General features: G+C 52.4%; 1 protein-coding gene across 1 annotated transcript; it reads left to right on the forward strand.

The window, feature by feature from the left end:
- The first annotated feature begins 11,586 nt into the window (after positions 1–11,586).
- On the forward strand, positions 11,587–18,215 carry LZTS3 (leucine zipper tumor suppressor family member 3). The gene is made up of 3 exons (XM_050896497.1): positions 11,587–12,036; positions 13,720–14,550; positions 17,505–18,215. Exons 1-3 carry the CDS (start codon positions 11,587–11,589, stop codon positions 18,213–18,215), a joined length of 1,992 nt encoding a protein of 663 aa, XP_050752454.1.
- Positions 18,216–18,230: the final 15 nt, after the last annotated feature.

Raw genomic sequence — 18,230 nt, forward strand, 5'->3', positions numbered from 1 at the left:
TGCTCCATCAAACTGCCCCTTCCCTGTACTGACTGAATTCAGGGAGTTTTCCTTGTGCCACCAAAGCTCGTGTTTTCTGGGCAGTGGTTGTCATCGGGACTTCACTGGGGACGATGACCAGCCCACAGCCGGCGCTCAGCATCTTCTGGGCGCAGCCACAAGGGTAGGCGGGCACGGATGAGACCATGTCCGAGCCCTTCCTGATGGACACGTAGGATTTGGGTTGGCAGTTTGGGCTGAGCTTGAAACCATCCTGTCCCGCTGGCACTCTCTGCTCCTTGGGACGATGGGGACAGACATGCCATGTAATGGAAAATCCCTCCTATCTGCCCTCAGGTGCATCCTGGAGGATGCCAGCCTGGATCCAAACCCGGGGCTCTGATAGCAGCCTGGAGAAAGGGGGAAAAATGCCCCTGAGGATGAGGGACTCTGCCAGCGACATGGCCCCATTGCCCCGGCCAGGGCAATGCTGGCAGACAGCCCTGGGGTGGCTTGCCAAAGCCTCCATCCTCCATGGCAGGGTGATTGACGGTGGAAGGGACCTCGGGAGGTCTCCAGGCCACCTTGCCACTCAAGGCAGGCTCAGCTACGAGGCCAGACCCTGCTTGGTCCATTCAGGGCTTGAAAACCTCCAAGGATGGAGACTGCAAAACCTCCCTGGGACCCCATACAAATCGCAGAGCACCATGTTACATCTCCACGTCACCCGCCGAGGTTTCTCTGGGGCTTTGCCCACCTCGCTGCAGCCTTCAGAGTAATTTTGATTTCTTTCCTTACCGGAACAGCTCAAGACTAGTGCAGCCTGCCAGGTGCTTGGCCTTTTATTCCACACCTTTCTCTGCTCTTTTGGATCCAGAAAATCCTGTGGATTAAAACTGGGAACACCTTGAGATGAGGAGCTGTGGTGGGACTGGGATTGGGACAGGCAGAGCAGCTTGTTCTGGATGAGCAATAGTAATGCCCTGACTGATTTATTGATTTTTTTGCTGTCAATAAGGGGTTTCCAGGTAGCCGCCGGGCTCTCCAAGCCTCGTGCTTGCAGAGGGATGCTCTGGGGCAGCGGTGTGGTCCACAAGCGTGGACCCAGCCCAAGCCTCTGGTGCTCTTCATCATCCTCACCATCATCGCTCCTCCTGGGGAGGAGCTCAGCTGCTGCAGCAAAGCACAGTGAACGCAGATGGGAACTCTTGTGTCACTGTGTGTGACAGAGGCACAGCCCAGGTGTAGCACATACACAGCAGGGGGGGGTGTCCATTCCAGGAGCCACCCCAGGGAGCAGAGAGGGAAGGAGGACAAGCAGGAGGGCACAGAGCCAAGGCCATGTGCTCCGCGGCGGAGGTTTCGGCCATGCTTTGCCATGATTCCCCCTCCTGCCACTTCCTGGGGGACAGGGATGGGGAGGGGTGGCGGTGGAGCGTGTCCCTGAAACACAGCGACCAACCAAGGAGGAAAACCGATAGCAAACCGGGAGGATTAGCCAGGGAAGGTGGAGCAGGCGGCACTATGCAGGCTTTGTCAGGGGAGAACAATGGGGCCTTTATTGAGGAAGGGAGGTGGCGGGCTGGCAGGCTGGTGGGGACAATTTGGTACACAGAGTGTCCCTTGGCCAGCTGGGGGGACAGGGCACTGGGACCTCGGATGGGACAGGTTGGTACCCAGTGTGTCCTAGCCAGCTGTGGGGGCAGGGAACTGGGCCGTGGGATGGGACAGGTTGGGACCCAGCGTGTCCCTTGGCCAGCTGGGGGGATTGGGAAATGGGACATGGGATGTGGGATGGGACAGGTTGGTACCTAGCCTGTCCCTTGGCCAGCTGGGAGCACAGGGAAATGGGACATGGGATGTGGGATGGGACAGGTTGGTACCTAGTGTGTCCCTTGGCCAGCTGAGGGGACAGGAAACTGGGATAGGACAGTTTAGTACCCAGAATGTCCCTTGGCCAGAAAGAGAGACAAGGAATGGGGACTTGGGACATGGGATGGGAGAGGTTGGTACTCAGCATGTCCCTTGGCCAGCAGATGGGACAAGGAACAGGGACATGGGACATGGCATGGGACAGGTTGGTACTCAGCATGTCCCTTAGCCACAGCTGGGGGCATGGGGAAACTGGGACATGGGAGATGGGACAGGGCATGGGCCAGTTTGGTACCCAACACATCCTCGGGTGGTGGGACCCGTCCCAAGGTGTCACTGCGAGCCCCACGTATGCTGACTATGTCAGGGCAGAGCTGACACGGCTCTCCCAGCCGCCTGCACACAGGGTCTTCATCCATGGCCACCCCTCCCAAATCCTTCAGCAACGGGAATCACGATGGGTGGTTTATGAGAGCACGTCGGGCTGGTTCTGGGCACCCCAGCGGCCCTCGCAGCTGAGAGTGAGGAGCACCCCATGCTGAGGACATCCTGGACCAAGTGGTGCCACCCACTCCAGACCTCGGCAGAGGGACCTTGGGGATGGAGAAAGCCATCATCCCACGGGCTCTCCCTCCGCAGCGCAATGCGGGCTCTCCCGAAGAGCCGCCTGGGTCTTTTCATCTCATCTCTTTTGTTTCAGGCTTATTATGTAAATAGCTGATGCGCCCCCGTAATGAGAAAGTAGTTTCCCAGAATACAAAAGGCTGTAATTATCTCATTAGCGAGCGGAAAGGAAAAGGAAATGTTTCTAAGCCGCTTGCTTTTATTTCCCACAGCAGCCCAAGAAAGCGCAGCCCCCCGAAACGGGGACCTGCCTGCCCTGAATCCTGCCACCCCCACCCAATGCTGCCACATTTGTAGGAGAGAAAAGCAAAGCGTGGTCCTCATGTCTCAGAAACAGCCACGTACTGGGGGGGTTGATGGCTTTTAACTGGGCCCAGTTATTCTGAGGATGCTGTGGGTCCCTGTGCGGACCCCCCAGTGCTCTCAGCTGCTGCTAGAACAGGAGGTGTCATTGGAAAGCGGGGGGTCATAGAGGGACGGGATGGTCCCCATCTTCCCGAATTGGATGTTCCTTGGCAGGACTCCTGAGCTGGGATCGTAGCACAGAGCTTCAGGATGGATTTCCGCCATTGCATGCCTGCAACAGGATGGGATAGGAAACAGCCTTAGGACACATGGAGGTTGCTCCCAGGAGAAGGCATCTAGGACGGCTTTGGTGTTGCTTTGCTTTCTGAATTCATGCCTTCCTTGCTACTAGCTAAATGCCCAACGCTCGGGGGCAGAGCTACCAAGGTCCCTGCAAAGCACCCCGGGCTGCAGTCAGGAGCTGGTCCTTGCTGAGGTCTCCAAAACCCCTTTCTGGTGGTTTGCTCCTGCCCAGGCTCTCCGTTCCTCTACCCTGATCATGGCCCTTTGCTCCTGGCTGAGTCCTCAGTGAACTGGCTGGAAGCTGACAACGCAGCAGCTTACTGGTTTGGGTTGACTTTCTGCCAGGTTTGTGAGCTGGATCAGGCCACGGAGAGAGCCGGCGAGCAGCAGATCCGGATGGGATCTCTCCTACAGCAGGGACTCAATGCAAAGCTGGTTACAGGCGACGATTCCTGCAGTTCTCCAGGGGATTTGCCTGGCTCTGAGGGAAAAACTGCAGGGGTCTCTCAGACCACAGGGTCTTGGGGAGAGAAAACAACTTTCCGCTTGTTTTTGCATGCAAAGCCAGCCCCAGAGCTTAAGTATCATGTAGCTGCTCATCAACACCTCCCTGCAAGCCCTGGGCAGAGACGCAGGACAGCCGAGTGGCACTGATGTACCCCCCTGGAGAACATCTCACAGTCAGCCCTTCTTAACATTAACGTTAGCATTAACAAAAGCAAATATGTAATGCCCCGAGCAGGACTGGTGCATTCGCTACACACCATCGCCCTGCTCGTCACAGCCAGGAGCCTCTTTCAAAACCTCCTTAAAACGTTAACGGTGGGACTTCTCCAGCCTGGATGTGTCTTACAGCACAGATTTGCAGTGACTTGGTCCAACAGCCCCAGACACCTCATGGTGCAAAAGGGGCCGAGGCTCAAAGCGCAGCTCAGCTGTGCCCTAGGAGATGCTGGGCAATGTCCTGCTGGAGTGTAGAGTCTGCCCTTGCACCGAGGGCTTGTCCATCTCTTTGTAGGCCTGCAGCCATCATAAAGCCTTTGCACAGATGGATGCGAGATGTGCAGACATGCAGCAACCCCACGGCCAAAGAGGTATCTGAAGGTGGCTACAAGAACTTGGCACTCCTTGACCCTCCAAAGCCTTCCTGAGTTTGCTTTTTGGCCCCAAACAGGGGGAAGAGGTCCCCATCGCAAAGCTCCCACTTCCTTCGGCAGGGATAAATGGGAAAAGAGAGGTCTGTGTCCTAGGGAAGCAGCAGGAGTTGTTTGTCTGACATCGTCTGGCTTTTGGTTGTGGAAAAAGCTTGTGGTTGAAAAGCCCAAGATTAGCATGTTTTCGCAGACAGGTTCAAGTGCTTTCGTGCCATATTTCAGCGGTGGAGGAAAACCTGGCAGCCACCAAGCCAGGATGTCAGAGGAGGGGAAAAGAAGTTGGAGGAGGTGCAGAAAAGAGCCACAAGAATGATTTGAGGGCTGGAAAAAATGCCTGCGACAGACGGGAAAAGCTCATTCTGTTCCCCTCTTCAGACCGAGGCAACTTGAGAAGGGTGTAGAAGAAAAGGAGGTGCCGACGCACTGGAGCCGGGTGGCAGGGGAGCGGTGGTGTCCCTGCCTCTCGAATCGAACCTTGTGGAGGTGCTCTCAGCCAGATTTGGGTCGTAAGGAGGTAACTCGTGATGGCCCACGGTGCTCAGGAGGCAGGGCGGTAGCCGAATGGTCTTTTTGGAGGATGTGATATGCAAGGAGAGGCTGAGGGCTGTTTGCTCAGCCTGGAGCAGAAGAGGGACATGACTGCAAGTTGCATCTGAAACTAATCGGTGGGAAGACAAAAACCTTCTCGGAGGTGCATGGTGTTACAATTAAGGCAAGGAGCGCATTTTGCAGGGCAAGATGGGAGCACTGAGAAGCGAGGCAGGTCCATCTGACCTTCTCCAGCACTGCAGCGGTCCTCCCCTGTGCCCATGTCCACCCTCCCCAGCCCGGGCAGGGAGCAGGAGGTGGGCTCCCATCTCACCGTCACTGCTGGAGCCGCCTCGTGGGAACACAGGATGCCCACGCCAACCTGAGCAACAACCTTTGGGGTGCTGGTAGCTTTGCTGAGACCCAGACTCACATACCTCCCATGCGTATATTGGCCAAGTGGGATTGCAGGTCTTGGGTTTCAGCGGCGGTTTTTCTCCAGGGCTTGTTAATGCTTTGCTGGACACAGGTGGTTTTGCTCTCTGCAGACTCTGCTGCCTTCTCGCTGCTAACCCATGACTGGCCTTCCCTTCCTTCTCCATACATCTTTCTGGAAGAAGCTGAAACGATCACAGCGAATTTTTTTTTTGCCCCTTTTACACCGTTTCTAACCTGCTCCACCACCCCAGGACGTGATTACGTTTTTTCCTCCAGCCGAAGCAGCTCGCTGGCACCGCCGCCAACAAACCGGAGAGCCACCAGAGCCCTAAAGACAGCGCAGGTGTAGGTCCTGCCCAGGAAAAAAAGAAAAAAAAAAGCATGTTTTCATTGTGTCGGTAATTGCTTGCTCATTAAAACAGACACAAACAAACCTGCCTGTTGAAGGTCACGGGCACACCTCTTACCGCAATCGACGGGGGTGGAATTTTTGACCTTCAGATGCCTTTGCTGCCCGTCCTGCCGGGACCACATGCCTGGGACGGCGCGTGTGCCAAGGCACTGCCTTGCTTTCGGGCTGTTTGCTGGAGCTCTCGCTGCCCGAGACCAGTGATTGATTTCTTTCTCGCATGGCACGGTGCCTAGGTATGTCTCCCAAAGGCCTTTGTTACTAGAGTGTTAACAATTAACCTACTCAGGCAGAAACAGAGCCAGGCCTTCATAATCTAGGCTTAGTTAACCATTCAGCTGCTTATCTGAAAGCGATTTTTCTTCTGTCTAACTGGAAGGCATTCACTAACTCATTTGGGGAAAGCAAGTGTGAAGCCGCAGGAGTTGTTTTACAGATTATTCTATTTACAATAGCATCTAGGGGTCCCCCGGAGCTGCAGACGTGGTAGGAAACCTTGGTAAGAGGGGCCATGAAGAGTTTACCCACCACAGCTGGGGAAAAGGAAATTTCACCCCAGATTTTCTGCATCAGGCATAAAAATGCTGCTGTCTCCAAGGCAGGGCTGCTGGGGGAAAGGCCAAGGGGCCACCGCGGATGGATGGGACGGGGAGGTCGTGCAACGTGGAGGTGGTGGGGAGCTGCGCCGTTGCGTGAAGTGCCGGTATCCCTGGCCAAAGAGGAGGCTGGCTGTACCAATGAGACACGGCATCTTTCCTGGTGTGGAGATGCCTACCAGGAAGGGTGCTTTGAATCGATCCAGGCAGACAAAGAAACCCTTTTCGGCTTTTATTAACACAGTAATGCTGGGAAATGCGAAATTAGCTCAGTGTTTGTTCTGGAAGGGTTCCCTTCTCCTCCTTTGTGTCTGCAGAAAGTCCCTTCACTTGGGTTCCTGCTGTAACCACGGCGCTCTGGGGAACGGGGGTGAGGGCAGGGCTCAGCAAGGGCCGAGTGTCGGCTCTCGGAGGTGGTGGCTGCTGTGATGGATGGACGGACAGACGTCACTTGGGAGTGATTTGGATAGAGCTAGTCCTCCTCGGGAGGTGGGATGGACCCGGTGTCTTCTTGAGAGCGTGGTGAGGACAAAGAGCGAGGTGGTCCTGGTGCCTCCTCACCACTGCAGATGGGACGCAACATCTGGAAAGATAAAACATCTGGAAAGGGCTGTGGCTGGCAGGTTGCTTAAAACTCCTGCTTTGGTTTTCTGCCTGTCTGGAGCCTCTCTACCCCACCATGGGGCAGAGGAAGCCACTTTCACCCCTCTGCTGTGGCTCGGGGGTCTCTTCCAAGCCCAGCCATGCTTGGAGGTGATTCCTCTTTCCTTCTAAAGGACGGACTTGGGAGTGAAATGCTGGTAAAGGCAAGCCGTTCGGCTTCCCTCAGCCCCTCTGTGTTCCTGGACTGCCAGGCTCAGCATCCTTGTTTCTCTCCTTGGGAATCACCTGTAAACCCAATTTTAGTTCGTGTTCCCATGGGAGGGAGGCGGTTATGAGATTTAAGGAGGAGAAATGTCCTGGGGAAGTTTTTAATCATGCATTCCTCCAAACCTAGAAGGAGAAAAAATGACCCTCCAGCTCTGCGCCGGAGCGTGGTAGCGTTATTCCTTAATTTGCTGTGCTCAAAACTTGACTTCACAGTTCACCTGAGGAATGACCAAGGTAAAACCTGACTGAGAACTGGAGCTGGCCGGAAGATACAAAAGTGAGAGCTGTTGTTCTCGAAAAAAATGGCCCTTTTTGGCAAACAAAGCTGTACTGTCAGGGATCTGTTGGCACTTCTGGAATCTCCCTAATAACATATTTGTAATGCTTGTCCGTATGGTCTGTTTATCAGATCCCGGGTTTACAGTAAACATAAGCTAATAACCGTTTTTTTCAGAATAGTTTCTTGGATGATTCCCAGTTAAAAGGAAAAAAAAAAAAAACAAGGAAAAAGATCCATTTTCAGAGTCTGCCCCTGCGGTGCAGCTTTGATCCCACATCCCGAGAAGGCAGCTGAAGCCTCTCCCCGTTTTGGGGTGCTGGCACTGAATGGGAACGCCAGCTCAACATCCCGGTGGGCTTGGGACATGGCCCTAAACAGAAGCCTCCTTGATATGGAAACCACCGCCTGGGAGCCAGAGGGTCCCCAAGGGCAGAGAAAGGCTGTGATACTCTGCCGGTGAAGACCACCGATGGAGACGTCATGGGGCGAGAAGGCACCTTCCTCTGAGGTGTCTTGGAGGACATTGCCACGACCCTGCCCAGGCTGTGGCTCTCGCCCAACTAAGGACATTTGTCTTCCCTAGCTCATACTGCTTGTTGTTGTGTTGGCTTTTTTTTTGGGGGGGGGGAAGGATCAAACTTTCCGGTGACCTCATCCTGCCCTCAGAAAGTCAATGTAAATGTGCAAATGTCACTGTGGAATTTACCCAGCAAGGAAAAGGTAACCTGAATTTCTCCTCCACCGGCTGAGCGACGCTGGGGAGCACTGCATGGAGGCGATGCAGCCACTGCCTTTCCCTTGTCTGGATCTGAGACCTTCCAGCATATCCCTCCCGTGGTGGCTGGTGTCCCATAAAAAAACAGACAGAGCTTATAAAGATCCCAAAGTCACTGAAAGGCAGGTTATTCCTAAATTAGCAGAACAAAAAGTCTTCCCTTGACTAATAAAATCCAAAGGCACCGTGGGTTGAGTGTGGCTTCAGATGGGTGTTCTCCATCCCTCCTCATCGCTCTGTAGCCAACCAAGTCTCCAGGTGCCCAGCAGGCACCTAGATTAATCCCTGGGCATCGTGCACTCATGAACTGTCTATGGTGTTGTTCTTTGGAAAGTGCCTGTAGGGTGCAATGGAGTCGTGATCCTTTGAGTCCTGCTCAGTGCGTTAGGGAGAGACGTGTCCAAGTGTCGCACGCTGGATGCACGACCAGACCCAGACACCCCTCTCTGCTGGTGGAGGCTTTGTTACTTACAACTGATAAACATTTGCATGTTTTGATTGTAGTGGGTCCCCACGCCGCACCATGCGATGCTCGTGTGATATACGTTTGCTGCTCGGTCTTTAGACCTCAACCAGTGAGCGACACAGAGATGTCTCTGTCGGGGGACAAAGGTGCAAGCTGCAGGAAGGTCATTAGCAGTGGCTACAAAATGTTCACCCAACTCTCGTCGCTTCATATTGCTGGTGGTTCGGTGGAGCAAGTGCCCTGGGGACCCTCCTTGGGTGGGGTGATGTGCAAGGGGATGGAGAAGGTTACACCACCAGGCACGTCCTTCTCTGCCTTGTCCCCTGTCCATGATGGGGCACATCTGGTGTGTCTCAGATCACAGAGCCTCCTTCACGCCTCAACAGGAGTTCAGCTGGGATGGTGGCTTTCACCAGAGCACCTCCTTAAACCACTGTCTCCCTCTGTGACCACCTCCATACCCTGCTCTGCCCCCAGAGGAGCTCTGCCAGCTCGCTGTAGGTATCAGCTCTGTGTCCTCTCCCTCCGGCACAGCAGTTTGCCACATCTCTCCACCAGCCCCACGACACTCAGGCCATATTTTGGACGGGGCAGCTTTCTATGAGAAGATCAGGATGCTGGAATAAGGGAGGAGGCTACAGGCAGCACGCCTGGCAGAAGCCTCCAGAAATGCAATTTAATAAAAGCAAAGAAGAGCAGCACAGACCCTGCTTTAACCTTTTTAATTTTTTTCCATTCCATTATCAGTGCAAATAGCAAGACCCCGTGAGACAAAACATTGGAGCTGAGCTCTAGACCTAAGCTAGCTCTCCAGGGAAACAAACCCAGCTCTCCTGCTTTACTTGGGGAGGGCTGATTTAACATCCCTACCCCAAGAAGAGGGAAAACCCCACTGAAATGGGGATTTTTTCTGTCTCCCCTACCTGCTGGCCCTGCCTGAGCCCTCCCATCACTGAACCTCTCTCCAAACGGCATCACTTTTGTTATCCCTCTTTTATCCAGGGGGAAACCTGCACCTCCCACTGCCCCTAAATCCTGCTTTAGTCCCCACGCTGCCAGGATGGTTTATCCTGGGAAACCTGGAACTGAGGGCTCCTGGGACAAAAAAAAAAAGCATCCTTCCTTTCTGACCCATGGGGACCAAGCCGATGAACTCAGTAGGATTGGGTGGACACTGGTCAGCTAAGTGTCCACAGCTGTCCACGTGCCACTGACCCTGCTCCTCCAGGCTTGCTTCAGCTGTGTCCAGTCTGAAGGTATCTTCAGAGACATCGCACAGACTGGCAGATATGAGGCAGGACTCCAGGGAGACCCGAGCCTTTCTGGAGCGGCACTGGGAGGACATATAGACCCCCCAGGGACCTGGACACTCATGCACCAGTGACTGAATTGAGCTGTGAGAGTCTTTCCTCAAATACAGAGACCCAGGATTCACTGCAATCATCCAAACTTTGCAATGCATCTTCTCCCTTCCCTCAGGTAATGAGATCCTCAGCTGTACGGGTTCAAATTCTCCATTATTCATTGAGGCAACCCCAAAAAAATTTGTTGTGGGTCTTTTTATTTCCTTAAATAAGATTTTACACCTTTGTGGGGCTGATTGCATTACAGAGGATCGAGTTAACACCTCAGCAGAGGGAATGGGAATCGTGGGGAAAGCAGTCACTCTCTGCAAGATCTCCATCTTCTGCTCCAGCCCAGTTCAACACGGAGCAACTTCCCCAACGCTCGTATTTTATGGGTACATCCATCAGGGAAAACCCAAGGGTTTCAGTAACGAAAGAAATTCTGTTGAGAGAAAAAAATCCATGTTGGTTTTTTTTCCCTGGTCCCAGTCCATGCTGGGGCATGACTGCAGAGGCTTTGTTACCCTCGGGGGGGTAGCGGGGCAGTGCAGAACCAGATCCATTACTGCTGGGTCCAAGAGTGCAGAAACAGCTTGATTTTCAGCTGGGACTTTCAGAAGGGACTTTCAAAAGGCCTTTTAGGAAGTTCTAAATTGTCCCCGTGTGAAACCTGTCTTAGCACCAGTAGCTCTGGACCTCGACTGCCTCAGCTGATAATAAATTCAGCATCAATGCAACACCAGTATTTGGAGAATTTCCCCAAAACACAGATGTCAATAGGCCTGGGCGCCTATGAAGCCAGAGCTGAATCGCAGGACTGGGGTTTGTGATGGTGATGGAGCTGAGGAATAGCATCCAGACATGTGAGGATTGGTCCCAATGTCTTTGACCAGGTCAAAGACAACTTTTAAAACCATTATCTGCATGTTATCCACTTCCCATGGCCTAGTTTTGGCCAATCCAAGGCACAGCCTAGGTAAGAATAAAATGCAGTAGGGCAATAAAGGTTCAAAAGAAAATTTAGGATGACACCTGGACAAAAGTATCTTTTTAAAAGCTCAAGTCCATGGGACAACACTCCCAAGGAAGAGGTAGAAAGTGTGTTGCTTAAGCCCTGTTGAATCATCCCTAAGGGATACGCTGGAGGGAGCAATAGTCTATGAATGAGCCTACAGATGGACCAGGGCTGGAAACCTTCCACCCCATGGCCACACAAACTTGTTCAAACCTGGGAACAGTGACAGAAATAATTCAAGCTTGGGAACTGCAAATGGTCGTGTCCAACCGATGCTGTAGAGCTGTGACCACTAAAACCCACGCAACCCCCGCCCCTGGGAGCACCCAACCCTTGGACTGAGAGGCTTAACAGCAGCTCTTCTGCATAGCAGCGAGTGGGATTTGGGGGACCAGTGCACGCTGCTCCTCCGAGGGGGGCTGGGGGGTCACAGAGAGGAGGACAACTCCACCGTCTGCTCCATACCACACACTGAGACATGACAGCTTCTGTCCTTGCATCACCCAGCCCAGAGATTTGCTCATCTCTGCATGACGCCGATCTGCAAAGGGTACGGTAAATAAAAGGCATCTCTTTAACAGTCCTTTCCTTTTCCTCCTTCTCCCAGTGCCACTGACCTGCGTCTCCACCTCACCTCGGCGCTGCCATGGCCACGTTAGAGACGTTGCCCGTTCTTAGTGACCCAACCTACCCCAGCCCGGAGAACTTCCACGGTTTTGCTCCCCGGCCATCCCAACCCATCTCCCAGAGCACCATGGGAAGCGTGGGCAGCGGAGTCGCCAATGACCAAGAGTTCGCCATGAAGAGCGTGGGGACCCGGACGCAGAGCAGCGGCCGGCAGACGGAGGGGTCTCGCAACGGGTACTCCACGCGGGAGATCTCCAACCGCTACTCCGGCGAGGAGAAGACATACAAGTCGGAGAAGGTCTCCAATTCCCTCTACATCAACGGCGACCTGCGCAAGAGCGAGAAGGTGAAGATGGACATCTGCGGGAACGTGACCACCAACAACGAGAAGAACATGCCGCCTCCTCCCCAATACAGAGAGCCCAGTAACCCACCAAAGATATTGCCAATCTCCGGCAAACTAGACCAGGTGAGAATCCCCACCTCCTGGAGCAGCTTGATGACCGTGGCACATCTCTAAAAACACAGACCAGGAAGCCTTGGGCAACGGTGCAATCCTGACAGATAGTCTTAATTCTTACTACGTAGATGGCATCATTTTTATGTACAGATAATATCATTCTTATTACTTTCAGGGGGTTGAGCAAAGGGGAATGTTAGTTCTTGAGGAACCAAGAGCATGATCACAAGTCTTCCACAGCTAAGTTTTCAGCTCATTTAAGCCTGTATTTAAGTCACTGGCTATTCCAACCTAGCCGAGATGCTGTGCCTACCTCCCTGATTGATGGGGAGGGAGCTGGAGTCGGCTCTCATTTCAGTCGGTCCAGCATCTGAGTCCCACTCTTATGTTTTGTGCTATTTATAGGCAATCTCCAACAGCCCACTGCCACCAAAAGTTGTTGCCTGAAAGCAGCTATGAGCATCTGTTCAAAATCCCAGTGCCCCTTATGAGGGACAAGTTGACAAGGCTTGAAAACTACCCTGGAAGCGTTATCGCCCATCCAAGCCCAGCCCTCGTGGCTCATATTGGCTTTGGGGAGCAAACATCTCCCAGGCCTGGAGGAGCAGAGCCCCAGAGCCAGCGGTGTTTTATATAGCCTGCTGCTCTGCTCCAGCGACTTCCATAATTTGTGTCCTGGGGACGCTGCCTTGTGCAGTATTATTTCTGCAGCGTTTGGTGGCCTTGTCTCCTGGGTTGTTAATCCACCGGCCCCTGTAGTCCATCTCAGTCCCACATGCCAGGCGCGAGGTTTTTGGTCTCCAACCTTGCATGCTCACCAGGGCTTGTTCTGTTTCTCCTGGAAGGCGTTTTCGAAACATCTTTGCTAATACAAAGCAGCTTCCTCTGGGTTAATTTTCACCTGAAGCCCAACCTGCACTAGGGGAGACTCAATCCCATTTTGAGGAAAATTTTGTTTCTGTAGGTGCATTCACGGGGCGAGGAATGTGCAAGGTTTTAAAATCCTTTCTAAATCCTTTACAGCTGTGGTCCATTCTCCCCCCACTATTGCTTATGCCCGCAGAAAACACAAGCATTCAAATGAAGAGCAGCTTCAGCATGTTCCTTGCCTGGTGTCGCTGCACTTCGGCCAGCAATGGCTGGGGTCACAGCTCCTACCTACTCCTGTCCGAGCATAAGCAGGACATGATGTCCAGACAGGGGAGAGATGACTGCCAGCAGGAGGGAAATGTGATGCTCCTGGGGCAAATCGACTGCTAATCCAAGGGTTCAGTTCAGTTTTCAGCAAATGGGCAACGCACCCTCAACGCTAGAAGTCCTTCAAAATATAATCTGCCAAAATCAGAGAGTTGTCTTGAGCAGGTCTGGTAGGCAGGTGGCAGCCCTCCTTCTTGCAAAGAGCACTAAGAGGACCCAAGGACTATTCTAGGGAAAAATCACGCAGATTTGGGGTGAGTCAAGATTTATTTTTTTTCAGCTGGGGCAAGGGAAGAGAAGGTATTGCTCTACGAGTGACCACAGGTCCCTCGTGTTAAATCCCAAATGGTCCAGGGTGTAATAAAGCTGAGAAATACGGAGCGAGCTCAAGGCGTCTTAGCTCCATCAGCCCCATCCTGTGCTGATGTGTCTCTTTTGTGTGCTGTTACCAAGCTTCCTGCTATGTTTGATGTGTGGTCCTTTTTCCTTTTGCAGAGCAATGAGCCCTTAGTTAGACCCTCAGCCTTTAAACCAGTAGTTCCTAAAAACTTCCATTCCATGCAGAACCTCTGCCCGCCGCAGAGCAACGGAGTGACAGAGAATAGAAAGAGCTTGAACCATGCCAACAGCAATAGCCCGTCCGCACCCAAAAGTGGACTCGACAAGAGCAGCCTTAACAGGACTACAAACCAAGTGGGGGGCCTTTCGGATTCAGGCCGTAACTCGTTAACGAGCCTGCCCACATACGGGACAGGCTACAGCCAGCACGTGGGTCCAATGAGCGCCTCCACGAGCCACATCAACCGCATCGGTACAACCTACGTGGACAAGAACATCGTGGGATACAACGGGATATCTACCTCAGACAGCGGACGGTCTTCGAGCAAGAGCACCTCTTCGTTCAACAGACTGAACCATCTCAACGAAACGATGCCTTTCCACTCGCCTTCAACAGACGACATCATCCAAGACCTGGAAGACCGGCTGTGGGAGAAGGAGCAGGAGGTCCTCCAGATGCGAAGAAACTTGGACAAAAGCGAGGCAGCCATCTTCCAAGTGTTTGAGGAGAAGCAGAAGATCTGGGAGAGGGAAATGGAGGACCTGAGGCAAAACTATGCCAACAAATTGCAACAGGTCTCGAAAAAGGCGCAGCGGGCTCAGCAGGCCTTGCAGCTCCAGATCTTCAAGCTCCAGCAAGAGAAAAAAAAACTCCAAGATGATATGGGACAACTCCTCCAACAACGAGAGGAGCTGGAGAAGAAATTTGTGGCTTTCAAGAAGGAGCAGGCTGAGTTTCTCCCAAAGATTGAAGAGACCAAGTGGGAGGTAAGAGCCTTGTTGTAGCAGACCTTGAGTGAGGTTTTCACTGAGGTCTCTGATAACCCAAAGTACCTCCCCTTTGCCCTAAGTGGACCCCACAGACAATGGCTATGGGTTGGTGGCCTCCAGATAACAGATGACACTTCAGTCACCTCTTCATTTGTCTGAAACCCAAGCCTGTAGTTTTCAATTAAACTGAGTGCAACTTTTTGTGTACTCCTCCTGTGCTGCTTAATAATTTGGCTTCCCAGTCAGGTCACTCCGATGTGTGACATTTGAATTCAGTTTCAGTGAATACAGGTCTTTCCATACAGGTATTTGTGCCTACCAAAATTGGGGTTAAGTCTATTTTAATTAAATTCTTCCAACATCTGTGTTTGGGCAAACCTTGAAACCGCTTTTCAAATATTTGATTTTCTTTTTTATTTAAGATATAAAGCAAGTGAGCTAAGAATGATACCGATAGCCAAGTCTACCTCATGCTTTCCATTGTAACACAGTTTTCAGTTGCTAATAAGTTTATCTCTTAAAAGGCTGAAAGGCAAATTCCTCTTTCTAGTTCTCCTTTGAGTTTACATTTTTTCTACTGTTTCTATTTTTAGAACGTTTTATCAAAGTCTGTTTGTATAGCCAGTACTAACATTTTTTTTTTCAGCTTGATCGTGTGAAGAATTTTAATCCTTCCATGGACTGGCTAGAAACTTTAAATTTATTAAGAATGCAGAGGCAACACGTAGCTCTAGAATCAAGAAGACCCTATTCTGCTAATCCTGATGGAAAGTCAATGAAGCTGGGATTAATTAGGCTCTGAAATGTGCTATTTGCAGATGTTCAGCAGAGTTTATTAGAAGCTTGCTGTAAAATCTCTGCAAGTTTCATCCCAGAACAAGCAGGCTGCATGGTCCCACATGATGCCTCCTTTGGCCAGCTGCTCTGCCAGGTCTTTTGTTTCTTCCAACACGTTAGGTCTGGAAAGTTCCCTGATTTTGCACCAGGAAAACTGCAGATGGGGTTTTGATTATTTGCTTCACTGCTATAGTTCTGTCTGCAACAGTTAACCCAGTGATATCGATGTAAAGATAGCGATTCAGCTTGTGGATCAAGACACCTAAAATTTGTAGACACCTACACTTGCTGACTTGCTGACTTGCTCTCCAGGCTCCACGGACTGTATTGCCTAGATCTCCACAGCACCCAAGTAGAGGCAAAAATTTAAGTGTTTTCATCTGTAAGTTGCTTCCTATCCAAGCTGTTCTTCATCACGTATTTCTCTGCCTTTTGGGAAGAGCTAGCCCACGGAGAGCACTTTCAGTAAATGGTGCAGTTTTTTAGCTAGGCAGTAACTACTCCACTTTAACTACAGCTAAACCAGCGTGACACAGTTCTGTATCTGCTGCAGGCAAGTGCTGATGTGGATGTGGGTAGTCACAGAGTTAGGTCTGCGTGGGGAACCACCACGGCTGTCAGCGCCAGGCAAAGCTGCTACCAGTAGGTAGAAGTAGGAGATTGTGGGTATGTCTCCTAGCTCTTTAGCCATTTGTAGTAAGCACTAAACTGTTCCAATAGTTGAGCTCCAAGGTCTTGCTCAACATTATGCACCAGGCAAGTCCTCTATAGCAGAGAAAGGTGGAAATTGCAATGAAGGCAATGGAGGAGAGTGTGTCTGAGAAGCATTGACCCAACTGGACCGGAGCAGCAAGGGACCTTGCAGGCACTGCAGGAGGGAGGAAAGGCCAAGCATTTCATGTGTGACAAGAGACAGGAGCTTCAGGAGGATGGGACGCCCCGGTCTGGAGGTGGCTACCAAGTCTATTTTTAATTATGCCTACCCTCTTTGATCACTGATGGTTCCTTGGTGCCGCTCCCCAGCCCAGACTCCTGCCAGCATGGGTAGGGACTGTTTGTCTCTGCAATCGTCCACAGCAGACAGATCAGATCTGCCAGTGCAGAGCCCTGAAAACCATGGAGTTCATGGGAAAATGAGGGTTTGGTCATTTTTAGGGTTCACTTCCAATACCCACAACTAGTCATGCAACTGTCACCTTTGGTGGACTCCGCAGGTGCAGAGGAGTGTCATAGTGAATGGTGACACCTACGCAATGCAGATACACGCTGCAGCAAGGGTATTTCCACTGGGCTTGTGTACCCTACCACAGGGGTGAGACTTGAGCCAGTCAGGATGGAACCTGAAACACCGGTGCCCAAGGACAGTGCATGGTACTCCCATTTCAGCAAGGGCGGGTTGTAGCTCTCTCCTTGATCTTTGGCAGAGGGGCTGTCACTCTTCATACCCTGCCCCAAAAGAATTAAATAGCTACCAGTCCCTGGAGTGTCCCCAGTGAAGTGAACCCTAAAATCTAGTCAGCTGGGTTCTTTAGGAGTCTTGGGGAAGGAAAGCGTCATAGGACAAGTAAGTAATATCTACTGTCTCTGCATCCTGTCCTACACTCCCAGTGCTCGAGGAGAGCCCAGGCGGTCTCCGGGTCTCAGATGTTTCTGTCTCAGGCTTGTTCAAGGTCCAGATCCCATTGAGGTCAGTGGGAAAACTCCTGCTGAGAGCAGAGGGTTTGGGGTCAGGTACCATAGGCTTGTGGTTAGGTGAGTAAGATGAATGCAGGGAGGGAAGCATCAGTGTCCGCTCACCACTGGTGAGGACCGCAGCACTTAGCTTAGCTGTTTGGCCAACTCCAGCTAGGAACAGCACCAGGTCCCTGAGAGCCAGGAAGAAACACCAAATCTCCCTCACAAATGTGGGGACAACCTCTAGGTCTTTGGCATGGTCTGGGTCCTGGTGAAGGCTGGAACTCAGTCCCTGAGCAGCGTCACTGGCTGTCCCCTCTGTTACCTGAGCCTCCTGTCAACGCGAGGCCACGCGGGTGTTCCACGGGCAGTGCTGGGGACAAGCAGCGGTGGTGGCTCCTCACTGCCTTCCTCCTGCCTCACGGATGCTCTCCCCGTAGGTGTGCCAGAAGGCAGGTGAGATCTCCCTGCTCAAGCAGCAGCTGAAGGACTCCCAAGCGGATGTCTCCCAGAAGCTGAACGAGATCGTGGGACTGCGGACGCAGCTCAAGGAAGGTAAGAACTTCCTACGGGAGAAGGAGGAGCAGATCCTCACCCTGAAGGACTCCTACAGCTCCAAGAGTGTCAACCTGGAGATTTGCGAGAGTGAGCTGCAGCGGAAGATGAGCGAGGTCCAGGTGCTGAGGGAAAAACTGAACCACTGTGAGCTGGAGGTCTCCGGCCTGAAGCGGACACTTGCCAGCATGGGACCTCCAGGACCTTTTGGTGGGGACCTTGGTGAGAAGCTGCGGGACCCGCTGGCCTGCGAGAGCGACGAAGCCAAGATGCAGCGGCAGAGCGAGGACAGCGTCAACACGCTGCGGAAGGAGGTGGAGCGGCTCCAGACGGAGCTGAAGCTGGAGCGGCAGCAGCGGGAGCAGCAGGTGATGGACTTCGAGGAGGAGCGGCGCACATGGCAAGAAGAGAAGGAGAAAGTCATCAAGTACCAGAAGCAGCTGCAACTGAACTACGTGGAGATGTACCAGAAGAACCAGCTCCTGGAGCACAAGGTGAACGAGATGAACACGAAGGCCACCAGCCCCCCACACACCGAGGAGAAAAAACCATGGACTCCCTCCAGACTCGAGCGAATAGAGTCCACTGAGATCTGAGGTGGGACCAAGACA

Source organism: Gymnogyps californianus, chromosome 4 (genome assembly GCF_018139145.2).
Source record: "Gymnogyps californianus isolate 813 chromosome 4, ASM1813914v2, whole genome shotgun sequence".
In the NCBI taxonomy this organism is placed as follows: Eukaryota; Metazoa; Chordata; class Aves; order Accipitriformes; family Cathartidae; genus Gymnogyps; species Gymnogyps californianus.